Here is a 14,309-nt window from a genome sequence, read left to right on the forward strand (position 1 = left end):
CAGGAAGGAAAAGGGGAGAGGTGAGGAAGGTTGTGTGTGTGTGCCACTTGAAACAGGGGCGCTGCTGAGAAGTGCAGAGGCTTTAGGGTGTGAAGGAGTGGGCCATGCATCTGGGGGTGTCCGGGGAGGAGTGTTTCAGGTAGAAAAAAGAGCAGTGCAAAGGCCTCCGAGGCAGGAGTGTCCTTGGCAAGTTCAAAGACCAGCCAGGAGGCCAGGGTGGCCAGAGCAGGGTGTGGGAGGGAGGGCAGGGGGTAACGGGCACAGGCTAGGTGGGAGTGAGGTCCGTTCCCCCACCGTGGTCCATGCCAGACTTGCCAGGTGTCGCAGCCCCTCCTGCTGGGATCCTGGACCCGGCTCAGCAACCTGCTTCTTAACCAGCCCCCAGTGACTCTGAGGGACACCAGCACTGAGAACCTCAGAAACCAAGGCCACACAGGCAGGAAGCCACCAAGCCAGCCTTCAAACCCAGCTGGCCACCTGGCTGCAGGCCGGGCACGCTCTGCAGGGCACCAGAGGGGAACGACCTGGCCACAGAACCCACAGCCGGCCTCAGGGATCTACAGATTCCCAGTCCTTGGCTTCCAGGACCAGCCCCTACTCCCACTTCACCCCACAGCAGGCTCAGATTTCAGAGGGTCGGAGGTGGCAAAACAGGAAAAAAGCCGAGAAAGGAAGTCCAGGAGCACAAAAGGCCTGTAACAACCCACGAAGGCTGTGGGGCACTTCCTGGGGCCAGGCCATGGTCAACCCAGTCAACCTTCACAGCGACTCCCCGAGGCAGACACCAATACCATGCATTTGACAGCTGAGCGCACTGAGGCGAAAAGGCCCTTCCAAGTGGCCCTCACTTCCCGGAGCCCCCGGTCGGAGCCCTCAGGGTGTGCTGACGGTCACTGTGGGCAAGAGGTTTTACGCCCTGGCCTCTATCTTCTCCTGGGGCTGCCCAGCAGAGCAGTTAATGGGGACTTTGCACAGGGCCTGGCACAAGGGAGGAGGTTGCTCAGTGACCAGGAGGCACCGAGCTGGTCCCTTCACTCTTATAGATGGGGACACTGAGGACCAGAAAGGCCAAGGATTTGTCCAAGGTCAAAGACAAAGGAATGGGGCTGCAACCCAGGGTATGGGGGGCACCTGATATCAGGGCCAGGATATGCCAGGGACTGGAGCAGGCAGGTCCTAAGGATGGGGGACCTAGTAGACTGCCCCCCCGGCACCCCATCTCTGCTCTGTTCTGTAAATAAAACCATTGATCCGGCCCCTGCCGGGGCCCAGAGAGGGAGGCCACCTGTCACAGGTGGTGCAGCAAGCCTGGCCTCTGATGCCACGGGTCTCCAGACCCAGCCTCTGTCCCTCCCTCTTGTTGCCTCATCCTGAGTCACCCCTCTACCTCCCAGCTCATCCCAGAAAGGGCCATCTCAGGTCTGGGAGACCCAGGCAGGGAAGAGCAGGCAGGGGATTCCGCTGGAATCTCCCACAGGCAGGGCTGAGTCTCCACGCTCATCCAGGGGCCCCAGCAGGGCAGAGTGGGTGGCTCTGGGGTGGGCTGAGCTGAGCATGGAGGGCTGTCAGAGGTGCCAACCTTGCTCAGTCCCTTGGGATCTTCCCACCAAGCCTCAAGACCCCTATCCCAAGCATCTACCAACTGGGTGCTCCCCTCTTTCTGGAGTGGCTCCTGAGTGCCACATCCCCACCCTGAGCCCAACTGTGGCTCCTGCCCATGCTGACCCTGCCACCTCCTTCAATGGAGACTTGATGCCTGCAGTTCTATTACCAAGGCAGCCACCCAGCTGCTGCCCATGGGAGAGCTCACCGTTGACTAATGGTGGTGGTAGGAGTGCAGGAAGGGGGCTGGGTACTGAGGACAACAGAACGCTGCGGACCCAGTGACTCATGGGACCCCTCTGTGCTATGGCCATGTGCTGTCCACTCGTCGCCCCGACCTCCAGGCCCGCAGGGTGGGTGGCATCATCACACTTCATGGAGGAGGGAGCTGAGGCCCAGAGAGGTCAGTGACTTGCCCTAGGTCACACTGCAGATAACAGCCCTGGCTAAAGTGACGGATTACCCGCCAACCCCCACCGCTAAGAGATTTCTATAGAGTTAGCCATTGTTTCCTCGCAATAGCATCATGAGGTAGCTGCTTGTGTGAATCTCATTTTTCAGTTCAGGAAACTGAGGCATGGAGATGACTAGCCCAAGGTCCCACAGCCAGGAAGGCTGACTCACAACCTGCTCTCTGCACTATGGTGGTTTACGGCTCACGAGGGCTTCCCAGCCATCACTGCCTTGAGACTCTGGGAGTCACTGATCCAGTTCTCAGATGACAAAACTGAGGCCACAAAGAAGACATGACTTGCCTAGGGTCATGAAGCCCAAGGCCAAGAGCATGGGCTGGTCCATGTCTGATCTCAGCAGGAAGGAACCGGCAGGAGTGTGGTCAGAGCAAGTGCTGGCTGGGAGCTGACCGTGCAGGCCTGAGGATGTGTGCAGGGGCTCAGGGCTGGCAGAGGTGACCCTGAGAGCCCTGGAGAGAGACTCTTCCAGGTCTGCTGGGCTCAGCTCCAAGCCTTTCCCAAGTGGCCAGATGCTGGGATGGGCCCAGGAATTGGATGATGGGGTGCCAGGCCCAGCTGACTCCCAAGAAGGGAGGGGCCAGCCCAGGGCGAGGCCTCCTGCCCCAGGCCTGCTCAGCCTAGAATCTTGCATCTGGGAAGACTGAAGCCCGGCGTGCTTCCCTGCACCTTGCACAGCATTAGGTCCTATTCAGGTACCCAACTCCCTCAGGCCTGGATTCTCTCCTCACTAGAACTTGGGCGACCCCTCTGGCTCTGCTGTCCCAAAGATCCCATTCAATAGTGACTTCTAAACTGCAAAGGGTCACATTTCTGAGAAAGAGAGGGGCAGGCCAACCCTCAGTGCACCAAGCTGAAAAATGCCTCGGGGAGGTGGATGGAGCTCAGGAAGCTGGCTGGCTCTGTTTCATTCATTCACTCATTCATTCTGCGGACACAGAGCCTCGGCCTACCCTCCCACTTCCCCAGCCTTAATCTGACTTTCAGCAAGCAGAGAGAATTAAACACAAACTTGCTTTGATGGACCAGAACTCCCTGCTCGTAGGGTCTGGGTGCCAGGGCTCTGGGTGACCTGAGCGAGTCACACACTAAGATTCAAAGACCCAGTTTCCAAGGAAGAGACCTGGCCTCACATCCAGGCCAGCCCCTGACTTTTGATCACTCCTGCCCTCCACCCATCTCTCAGCCACCGGCAGAGAAGCTGGGGGCACCGTAAAGCAAGTCTGGCCCAAGCTCCATCCAGAAACACACAAGCACCCCACAAATGCCACATCTGAAAGCTTTCTCCATCCTTTTCCTTTCCTGGACTCCCTCAGCAGTCTCCACGGACAGTCATCTCCACTCCCGGCCTCCTCTCTGGCCTCCCACAGACTCATGCTAAGCCCAGATGGTTTAGGGGTTTGCCAGCAGGCACACAGTGTGTGGGGGCACAGAGCCAAGGACTGCAAACCCCCAGGAGGGCTCCATCTGTCTGACCTAGCTGCCGTCCTTCCCGCACTGGACCCTCCTCCCCCATGCAGGGGCTCAGGGGCTCGGTGGCACTTACGTCTGGGCTCCCGGGGTCCGTCCACGGTCACCTTGATGGCTCGGTGGTAGGTGGCCACTTGGGTGGGGTTGGTGAACACAGTGATGGTCAGGGTGAAACTCTTCCCTGGGGAGAGTGGGGGATAGAGGCAGGCAGTTGGCACCTGGAGCTTCCACAATACCCTGCTCTCCTACCTGTACCTACTCCTGGAAGGCCCTAACTTTCAAGAAGGGGCACTCTGTCCTCTTTCAACCTGGGCAAAAGATAGGGCTCTGGGTGAAGCTCAAGCTGCTGGGCTTGGCATTCAAGGCCCGGGGGGTCTGATGCCAACTTTGTCACCTCCCTGCCCCATGCCGTGGCCACCCTGGCTTATGTTCCCCGCTTCTTGGCCTTTCTGCTGTCTCTTCTATTCAGAAACCCACACGATTTTACGGCGGGGAGCAGGATGGGTATATTCTATTTTCTGAAAGTAATTGGTGATCTTTGTAGAAAAATTCAAGAACATAGAAAATACAAACAAAGAAGAAAAGATCCTCCCACGGTTCCACTAGCTGGAGATTGACACCGTTACCATTCGGCGTTTTCCCTTCCAGCTCTTTTTGTATGGGTTTGTATATTTACACAGTTGCAGTGCTACTAAAATACAGATTTTCATGCTTTTTTTTTCATTTAACATCACATCAGAAGTACTTTCCCACGTCATTAAAACTCCATAAACTTCATTTTTAATGGCTGCGAAATATTTCAACTCAAGGAAGCCTCATCTTTTATTTATCTACCTCCTTACTCTCGGGTATTTACATCGTTGCTAATTTCTTATTGATGTGTGCAGCTGGAGCTGAAAAAGGACTGATTTGGGAGCTGCAGACATTTCTTCTGTAGACACAACTGTTATTTCCAGAATGTTGTTCTATTTTTAGATAGACATTTGGCTCCAAAGTCTCCATTCAAAATTCCTGAGAGGGGAAAAAACTTTTAAAATACTGTTTTTTGGTTTTGTGTTTTTTTTTTTTTTTTTTTTTTACCATTTAAAATAAAATGAAAGTGACCTTCTGTTTATAAAAATCTTTGCCTGCATCTCTGCTTATTTCCTTAGAATAGATTCCAAGAAGCGGTGAGTGATTTCACGGCAGCAGAGGGTTGGGACATATTACGGGCCCTGATCCCTCTTGGAGGGAGATGACTCTCTGGAGAGATTTAGTCGTCACCCTCGCGTGTGAGGCTGCGTCACACCCCAGGGACGTGTCTATCAAGATGGAAGATCTTTTACACTCTCTTGATTTTGTTTGGCTTTTTTTCTACTACTAGTGAGACTGAAACTTTTTATATGATTATTATCCATCATAATCCAACACGTATTATTGCTTCATGTTCTTTTAGTTTCCTGTGAAGGTTTTAGTGTCTTTTAAAAATCGCTATATATTAAGCTTGTTAATACTTTCCATGCTATATTTGTGGCCATCAGTTTCCCGGGGGCACCGGCCTGCACAGTTTGCCTTCGCACGCCGGGCAGTTTTTCATTTTCACTTCTATTTCTTGTTCTTCTGTCGTTTTATGTTTAGACAGGTTTCTCCGTGTAGAAAGCAGTTTATGAAGATTTACTTTCAACAGTCTTCTCTTTACTTTCTACAGTGAATTCTCTGACGTGTCTGGGAGCTTAGGGGTCTGGGTAAAAGTCCTCCTCTCACCCTATTCTCTATTATGATCCACAGCCTCATGCTCTGTGAGACTGGTGGCAGGGAGCGGGGGAGATTTGCAGATCCCCCAAGCCAGATTTATCCCCCATCCCTGCCTCTGGATCCCACGTACAGGTCTGGGAACTCCCTGTGGGTAGGGGCCAATGGTCTCACACTCTCACCTGTACCCCAGGGCTGGCACTGGATGGTCACCGAGGGAGGCTGCCCAAGCGCATCCCTCTGGTGTCCCCCTGACAAGCCTCCAAGGTAAGCAGGTAGGTTTCAACATCCCCATGTTGCAGGTGGGAGATGAAGCTCAGGGTGGAGACCAGTATCTCACAGTTCTCTTTGCACGGCCGGGTACTTGTAGGTCAACTGATCAAGTGAAAAGCCTAGACCCAGAGGCAGGAGAATCCAGAACAAAATTAAACCAGCCAGGTTGCCAGGAGCCATGCCACAGGACTCAAGGCCCTCTGAGACACCAGGGGGAATTTAAAGCTCAAGACCCACTGAGGTGTGACTCTGGGAAACGAGGGGCTTCTCTGGAAGCCTTTCCCTAAGGCAGCCGGCTGAGGCAGGGATGGAAATTCTGACTGCACTTGCCCCCGGAGCCCCAGGTCAGAACAGACCTGGTCTCCCACTCTCAGGTCACAGGGCCACTTTGCATGATTTCTGGAAGCAGAAAGTGTAGATGGTCTAGGGAAGTGCCAGGCAGACGCCTCGGGCTCCCTGCCCGACCACCCGCTACTGCCTTTCCTCACTCTGAGGTCATTTCTCTCCTGGACCCCTTCCTCCTCTAACCAGCCCAGCACTCCCCTGGGGTCCCTGAGCCTCTGACCCTGCCAGCATTGTCCAGCACCTTCTTGGTTATGATGGGGAGTTTAGGCAGACAGCCCAGAGCCCTGGGGGCCAGACTCTGTCCCGGAGGACTAATGGGCCCCAGTGCCCTGTCACAGGGCCTTGGGCCCACAGCAGCATTTGAAAGTTTACTAAAATGCTCCTTCAGGTCACCCACCTTCTCAGTCAGGCCTTCCCTGGTCACTTTATCTACTTTATCTGAAGTAGGCATTTTTAATTTTAATTTATTTTTTTGAGACAAGGTCTTGCTATGTCACCCAGGTTGGAGTGCAGTGGCATGATCATAGCTCACTGCAGCCTGGACCTCCCTGGCTCGTGATCCTCCTGTCTCAGCCTGCTGAGTAGCTGGGACAACAGGTGAGCGCCACCACGCCTGGCTAATTTTTTTTTCCTTCCCTCCCTCCCTCCCTCCCTCCTTTCCTTCCTTCCTTCCTTCCTCCCTCCCTCCTTCCCTTCCTTCCTTCCTTCCCTCCCTCCCTCCCTCCCTCCCTCCCTTCCTTCCTTCCTTCTTTCCTTCCTTCCTTCCTTCCTTCCCTCCCTCCCCCGCCCCCTTCTTTCTTTTTCTTTTTTCTTTTTTTTTTCAAGCTTTTACTATGTGCCCAGGCTGGTCTTGAACTCCTGGGCTCAAGTGATCCTCCCGCCTTGGCCTCCCAAAGCGTTGGGATTACAGGTGTAAGCCACTACGCCTAGAAGGCGTTTTTAACTTGGCTCCATAGAATTGAACGAGCCTGAAAACTGGGATAGGAAAAAATTACAACTGTATTGTCCCTAACCTCTAACTGAAATTTAGCATCACTCTCAAGCATGAGCGTAGGCAACAAACCACAGAGGTATTATCAGCCGTACCTGTGACCTTGTCACCAACAGACGTCACAGATACTTACATATCACATTACAGTTGCTGCAGATTTCTCTAAATATCTTTTATGCTCGTCACAACTTCAAAATCATGGTCATCATTAGACCCAATGTTAGATCTTATTTAATACACTGAACAAAACAGTACATTTACCACAATTTTTAAAGTATTTTGCTATGTTTTAATAGAATTGGTTTCCATTGTAATACTGTGCATTTGATTTTATACCTTAGAAAAATCATTATTCTGAGAAAGGTGTGTGGGCTTCACCAGATATCAGAGGGGCCCATAGGAAAACAAAAACAAAAACAAAAACAAAAACAAAGGGCTAAGCAGCTCAACCTGAAGTACCACAGGCCCTCCTACTCCCTTTCTCTATTCCCTGCACCTGCTGGAATGTTCTCACGATGCGTATGCTTTTAATAATTCATCTACTCATTTTGTCTCCTTCTACTAGATTATAAGCTCCCCAAGGGCCCCAGTTTCTGTCTTGTTCATGCGGTGTCTCCAGCCCCTAGGACAGCATCTAGCACATAGTAGGTGCTCAACAACATTTGTTAAATAAATTAAGGGCGGAGATAATGGCTCCCATTTTGCAGATGAGGACACTGAGGCTCAGAGAGGAGCAGTGAGTTGAGCAGGTCACACAGTATCCAGGCAGGACTCAGAAAAGTCAGAATGTGCCGGAACCTGCCCCTCCACACAGGTACTAAGAGAAGTGAGAAGCCCCCACTCCCACCAGGTAGCAAACCACATGCCACCCCTGAGGTCACCAGCACTCCTCAGCCACTTCCACCAGCTTCTGAACCTGTCACCACCTCTGCCCAAGTACAAAGGAGAGGAGTGTGGGGCCTAAGAGGAGGAGTGAGAGGAAGGGGCAGGCGTCGGGACCTCAGGAGACAGGGAGCCTAGGGAGCAGGGGTGGGAGAAAGCTGTCGCCCTGAGTGCCCCTCAGCTCCCCTGGCCCTGCCCAGCTCTCTCTCTGCCCGGCAGCGGCAAACCCATCCATCCCTCTCTCTCAGCGTCTAGATATAACTCCGTGCAGGAGCCCTGGGCAAACCTGCAATCTGTCAGGAGCCCAGGAAGTGTAAACCCAGGCTCTCCGAAGGCTGGCCCTGGTTGCAAGGGAGAAGTCTCGGTCTCGGAAATGGGTTTCCTTTAGGGCTCCAGAAACTCCTCCAGGACCCACCATGAACCAACCAGGGTGGCAGCGTGGCCTCAGGCAAGTCCTTGAGCCTCTCTGCCTGGGTTCCTATGTGTAGAAGGTCTCCGCCCCACCCACAGGAGCTGCATGGGCGGGGGAGGGGACGGGTCTGTCTCAGGGGACCTTGGGGTTTTCTCAACCTCAGCCAAGAAGCCATCCATCTCTCCCCCAACCAGTGGTTTCCCTCAGCCTGCACCAGCACACCGCACCCCGAATCTCCATGGACATACGGTTGCTTTTTAACTAGTTGATCACAGCTCAGGAGACCATGTGCTTTTCATTTTCACCTAGGCCAGTGGCCGCCTGCTAGAGGGGCATTTTTGGGATTTGCAGTGGTGTGTGGTCACCACAGTGCTGGGGTGGCACTGCCAGCGTTAGGGGTGGGGTGTGTGTATGTGGTGGGGTACGCCAGCACCCAGCACTGCCCAGGGTGGTGAAGATTCATTCTTCCTAGGAGGGAAAAACTTGCTTATAAAAGTCCTCTGGCTGGGAGCGGTGGCTCATGCCTGTAATCCCAACACTTTGAGAGGCTGAGGCGGGAGGATCGCTTGAGTCCAGGAGTTCAAGACCAGCCTGAGCAACACAGTGAAGAACACCCCCATCTCTACAAAAAATAATTTTAAAAAATCAGCTGAGCGTGGTGGCGCATGCCCATAGTCCCAGCTATTCAGGTGGGAGGACTGCTTGAGACCAGGAGGTTGAGGCTGCAGTTACCGCACCACTGCACCCCAGCCTGGGTGACAGAGCGAGACCCTGTCCCAAAAAAAAGTAAAAGAAAAAATTCTCTGAGTCATGAACCTAATTCAGTTTTACATAAAATAAGGGATTTTTTTTTTGGTACTTTTAATATCTACTGAATTTTCCAGAAGGAAAGACAGTTCTTTTTTCTTTTTCTTTTTAAATTTTGTTCCGCGCTTTGCCAAGAGTTGTTGACAACTTCAGAAAGTCATGGTATTGGCCAGGCCAGGTTCAGATTGAGTTCTGCCACCCTGTCTGTCCCCTCTGCTGTGGGCTTCTGTGTAGAGGGCATTCGTCCACCTCATGCAGTCCTCTGGCCTCAACATTTACATATTCAAATCAGGGTTTTATTATAAACTACTTTTCCTTTTCTTCTCCATCACAGCTATGGAATAACGTAGTTTGCAACTGCATGTCAATAGGGAGGTTACATTATTTACACATTTCAATGTAGAATAGTAAGGTTTGATACAAAATATATATTGTAAGATAGACTCCTTGCGTCTGGCAGGGCAGGGACCTCGGCCCTAATCACTGCAGGAGACAGCGATGACCTGGTTTTCTTCCCTTCCTTTTCTTGCTTCACACCTTCAGCCCTATCGTAAGAGCTCTGTGGTGTTACTGGGTGCATGTCTTTCATGGAAAGCCATCTTCCTGGAATTCAGACAGAATGTAGAACTTGTTTCTGAGGAAACAAGCAGAGGTTTCCACCAGACTTCTCAGTTCTGGCATAAGTCAGAGAGCCAGGCAAGGGTTCTGGGTCCCAACCCCAGACCTTAAGTCCAAAGTGTCCCATCTCCTAAAGTGGCCCAGATTGTCACTGTCGACCGCTGACTGTTCTCTCAGGTGGGAATTTCCCAGTTGGCAGGATGGGCACTGCAGATGTGTGTCTGCATGCCAGCGGACCCGGCACCCTCCTTCCTCCCTGCCAACCGCCTCCACCTCTCCCACTCAGCAGCTCACACCTTCTGGGTTTCCCCCACCCCCGCCCAAACCACACAGTAATCAGAGAATCAGTGGCTGTCACCGCTCAAAGGGACCTCAAAGTCCTCCTCCAGTCCCAAGCATTTGAAGTAACAAAATCTCTAACATGTATCCAGCTCTCAGTATGCGCCAGCTGATACACTTGTATCAATTTCTCTAACCTTCCCAAAATCTCATGAGGTAGGTATGACTATCATCCCCATCTCACAGCTGAGGAAACTGAGGCACAGACTGGTTAAGTCATTTGCCCAACGTCATCCAGCAAGTCATCAGCAGAGCTGGGACTCACATACAGGGTGCCCGATACTAGAATGCAGGCTCTCAAAGACCTCGAGCCTCTGAAGGCTGAATGCCTCAGCCACAGTTCCTCAGACATCGGAACTCCTCCTCAGATCACTTCCTGCCTCCCAGGACCACTGAGACTGGTTATGGACCACTGAGAGGAGATGGATGAGAGAATGGTTTATAAACTCAGCCTCTTGCATCTCCCAGAGCCACAATCTCACCCTCAGCCATTCCTGCTACAAGGGTAAGCTCCCAACCAACGCTTTGGAAACCCGTTTCCTTCCCTGCAGGCCTGGGGAGCGGGGCTCAAAGTCTGTGGGTATGAAAACCACTAAAAAAAATCATTCTCAGTGTGCAGAACGGCCAGACAAGGTCTTGGTAACTCAGAAAATCGTCGTCTCTTCTCTTTATCTCACCTCTCAGGAGAGGGAGTGGGAAGGAAGAATCAAGTTCCTGATGCCTTGTTGGGCTCCCCGATCGACAGCACCTTCTGCCTGCCTCGCAACAGGCAGCAGCTATAGTGCCCCTGACACGCACCTGGGCTAGCAGACCTGGCCACTGCCCCGCAGTCAACAGAGCCGTCAGCCTTGTCTGCCACCGACCAGGGACCAGTGACTCTCCTCTCAGGGCTGGGATTAAGTTGCAAAGGGTTTGAGAGATTGTGGATGACAAAAGGGACTTGGAGACTAATTAGGAGCAGCAATGAAAGCTTAATTCGTAAAAGGAAACATTTTCCATCCATCAACCTGCAACCAGTTAGGGGCACCGTTTGAAAGAAATCTGTGCGTGGGGAAGGGAGCCAACAGGAACAGGAAATGTTTGAAAGAATGTAAACTATTTCAGTTTCATAAAAAGTAACAAGTAAACAGTTATTACATGCAAATAATGTCCTGGTTTTAATTAATGCTGAAAAGTCAAAATATGGTTGACATTTGTATGTATACATTGAATGGCTGGAAAGGAAAAAAATGGTGCCCAGCTGCCTGTTTCAGAGCAGGACTAGCGGCTCAGAAGGAACTAGAACCTTGAGAAGGTCCTCTTTATTGGTGATGAAAAGCACGGTTCTGCTTCAGCCTGCGTGGAGTTGGGGAGCAGAGGGCACCCGGCTTACTTCTTAACAAAGCTGGAGGCGGGCCTGATGCTTGGGAAGGGCGACTCCCACGTCTCCTGGTCTTAAAGGGCCAGTGGACCCTCAGGCCTGCATTCCACAGGGGCAGGGTTTCTAGGACTTTCCCACCCAGGAGTTAAGTGATGATGGGTTTCAGGTCCAGAAGCCTCCCATTCAACAGCCCCCCACCCCTGTCCCGCCTTCCTTCTACTGCCCAAGGTCGGTCAGACAGGCAGGGTGGCACACCAGCCTTGACTCTGGGGCAGGAGATGGCAGCCTTCGAGCTGTGCTTTCCAACATTCAGCTGCATTAGCTTCCATTCCAGACCACCTAGGGCTCAAAGGGGCTGGGAAGCTGGGTCTGGGAGACCACAGCTGGAGAGATGGAGCCTGAGGTGTGGGGGAGATTCTGCCCCCTATGGAGAGGGTGGCTGGGGTGCTTGGGCCCCACCGACCAGGCACTTGTCCTGCAACCGCCTTGCTGAAAGACCTATAAGCTCCCTTTTTGAGCCTGCTAATCCACCATTTCGTGCCAGCATTTTTTGTGAGACCAGGTGTGCTTAACCAGGAAAGAGGGGGTGGCATGAACGGTTTCAGGAGTTGGTAAACCCTAGAAACTGGGAGAAAACTGTGTCTTTTTCTGGCGAGAGACTATAACTTTCCTCACCCCCTCAAAGCGATCTGTAACGTCCTACAGGATTACAAATTGCTGTTTTTAGACAGCTGCGTCTAGGGACCTGTTTTTCGGGATTCTAAGGCCCCTCTTTCAACCTCCTTCCCTGCTGCCTCTGCCATTGCCAATGCTGAACTGGCGAGGCCTCCCTTCCACTTACCTCGCCCACTGCGGCCCACAAAACGAAGGTCGTTGAACCTGGCCACCTGGTTCTTCATGACGGCCGAGGCGTTGCGCAGCTCAGCGGAGTAGTTCTCGTCATTGCCTGCCATCACGGTCACCACGGTGCCATCTGGCACGTCCCCCAGTGCCACCACCTGAAGACATGGGGCAGGGGGGGATGCAGGGGGACAGCTTAGAAAGGAAGAGCGAGCTCAGGGAAAGGAAGGGAGGGGCTGGGCTGGGCAGCTCCCCTAGGTCCCAGGCGCACTGCGTATTTCTCCAATGCAGGGTGGAGAAGAGGCTTAAAAACAATAAAGACCTTCCCTCAAATATCACAAAAACAAGAAGATGGAATCTCAGACTTCCACACCAAAATCCTAGATCAACTGCTTACATAAACCGTGTCCCAAGAAATCATCCTTTCAGTGAAATCTCAGCCAGAGCTGTGAAATCAGCTCAGTCACTATGATGTGGGGTGCAGTTCCCCTGTCGTCTTCGGCTGCAGCGAAAGAGGAATCAACATGCTCCTAGCAACGAAGTCTCCAAGCGAAAAAGAGTATCAACAATAATAACAACAGGGCTGCTACCCCCACTCAATTTATGCAAGAGCTGTTTAGGGCATGAAATTTGGCCCTGAAGTGTGGACGAGGACCAGTTTATTAGCCTCTGCAGAGCCTAAATTCGTTATGCAGAGAAAATGCAGAATGCAAAACTCACTGGTGTTTTGAAAAAGGTCACCCAGAAAACCCCTTTAAAGTGAGAGGGGGTCTTTTGATAATGGAAGGATGCACCTGCTGGGAACTGCAGGATGGGGGTGGCGATGTCCTCCTAAACACCATCTCCCCCAAGTCCCCCACCCCCAGGAGCACGGAGAGGCAGATGCCTTTTGAAAAACAATCAGACTTTAAACACAGCCACAACCATTTAAACGTGGCCGCCGCGTGCAGGGACTGGGGATCCATATGGTAAAAATTTCAAGGAGAAAATGTTTGGGATCTGATTAAAAAGGCCAGATTTCCTGTCAACATCCTGTCTTCTTTTAATTTCAAAGACTCCTTTTAAGCTCCAAGTGACAGTAAAACCTCCGATCTGACGATCTGACGATTAAAGTCACACGGGCCTCCCCCCCTCCCGGGGAGATTTCCCCCACTGGTATTTTAAGATGTCACCCGAGAGACCTCAAAGAGCCACTCATCCTTTTTTTCCAATTTGGAGTCGTCTTAATGGGAGCAGGGACGGCCTCAGCTGCCAGCGGTCGCCGCTTCCAGCCACCTCGGGCAGCACCACCCCCAGCCGCCGGCCCTTCCTGCCCTGCCCTTTTCTCACGGCAGCTGTGAGAGGTTTAGGGGAAAACCGAGGCGTTTTCGTTTCATCTCGCTGCCCCCTTAAAAAAATGAAAATGAAACAGTCGCCTACTCCCTGGCATAAAGAAAAAGGTCCTCTAAATGGCTGGGGGCTGCCAGAGTTAGGGGTCCCCCAATCTCAACCCGCCATTCAGGACGCAGAATATCCCCCAGCAAACGTCTGGAGAGCAGTGCCCCGATCCCGGCCTAGCGCCGTCCCGTAAAATTTCAGAAGCCCGAGGGTGTGAGCAGGAAGCGTCTGAGAAGCGGCGCGGGAGGAGGGGTGCTGGCGGCGGAGGGTAGGCCCTTTCACCGTTCGCACCCCACCCGCGGTGTCCTTGCCCCGGTCCCGGGATCCTCTTCTCCGTTACCCGCAGGGCTGTATCTGAGCGATCCGGGTGGGGGGGGGCCAAAACCCCATCCGCCCATTTCCGCACCAACGTCTCTACGCAGGGCGCCCTAAAACCCAGGTGGAGCGGGGCAACCCCCTTAAAAGTCATCCGTGCAGGGCGCATCCAAAACGGAATGCCGATGTCCCCAAGCCGAGTGCGCAGCGAGACAGAACCGGGTGCCCAGGTGTCGCCGCGGCGTCTGGGGCACCTCCCCTCCCCACTGCTCCGGAGGCTCTGGCTCCCGCAGCTTGGACGCCCGGAGTCCCAGAGCCGGCGCCCTCCCGCCCCGGGTCCCGCACTCACCTTGAAGGCGACGGGCAGTGTCTTGTTGCAGCGCCAGTGCGAGGGCAGCACCGAGCAGAGGAAGTTGGGGCTGTCGGTGCGCACGAGCTCGCCCGCGTGGTCCGCCAGCACGTCCACCATCGAGCGCA

The 14,309-nt window shown here is 53.1% G+C and overlaps 1 protein-coding gene across 4 annotated transcripts in view; it reads right to left on the minus strand.

Moving 5' to 3' along the window:
- Positions 1–14,309, minus strand: part of RUNX3 (runt-related transcription factor 3) — a 28,742-nt gene extending 14,433 nt beyond the window's left edge. The window contains exons 1-3 of one of the 4 annotated variants that reach the window (XM_011977878.1): positions 14,182–14,309; positions 12,142–12,298; positions 3,619–3,723 (exon numbers count right to left, since the gene is read on the minus strand). In XM_011977878.1, coding sequence (XP_011833268.1) covers positions 3,619–3,723; positions 12,142–12,298; positions 14,182–14,301 — 382 coding nt within the window. In that variant the 5' untranslated portion in view covers positions 14,302–14,309. Of the gene's footprint in view, positions 1–3,618; positions 3,724–12,141; positions 12,299–13,321; positions 13,874–14,181 lie in introns of those variants that run through there. The other 3 variants (XM_011977881.1, XM_011977880.1, XM_011977879.1) reach the window with 3 other exon arrangements.

The sequence above is a fragment of the Mandrillus leucophaeus genome, unplaced genomic scaffold, assembly GCF_000951045.1.
Source record: "Mandrillus leucophaeus isolate KB7577 unplaced genomic scaffold, Mleu.le_1.0 Scaffold185, whole genome shotgun sequence".
In the NCBI taxonomy this organism is placed as follows: domain Eukaryota; kingdom Metazoa; phylum Chordata; class Mammalia; order Primates; family Cercopithecidae; genus Mandrillus; species Mandrillus leucophaeus.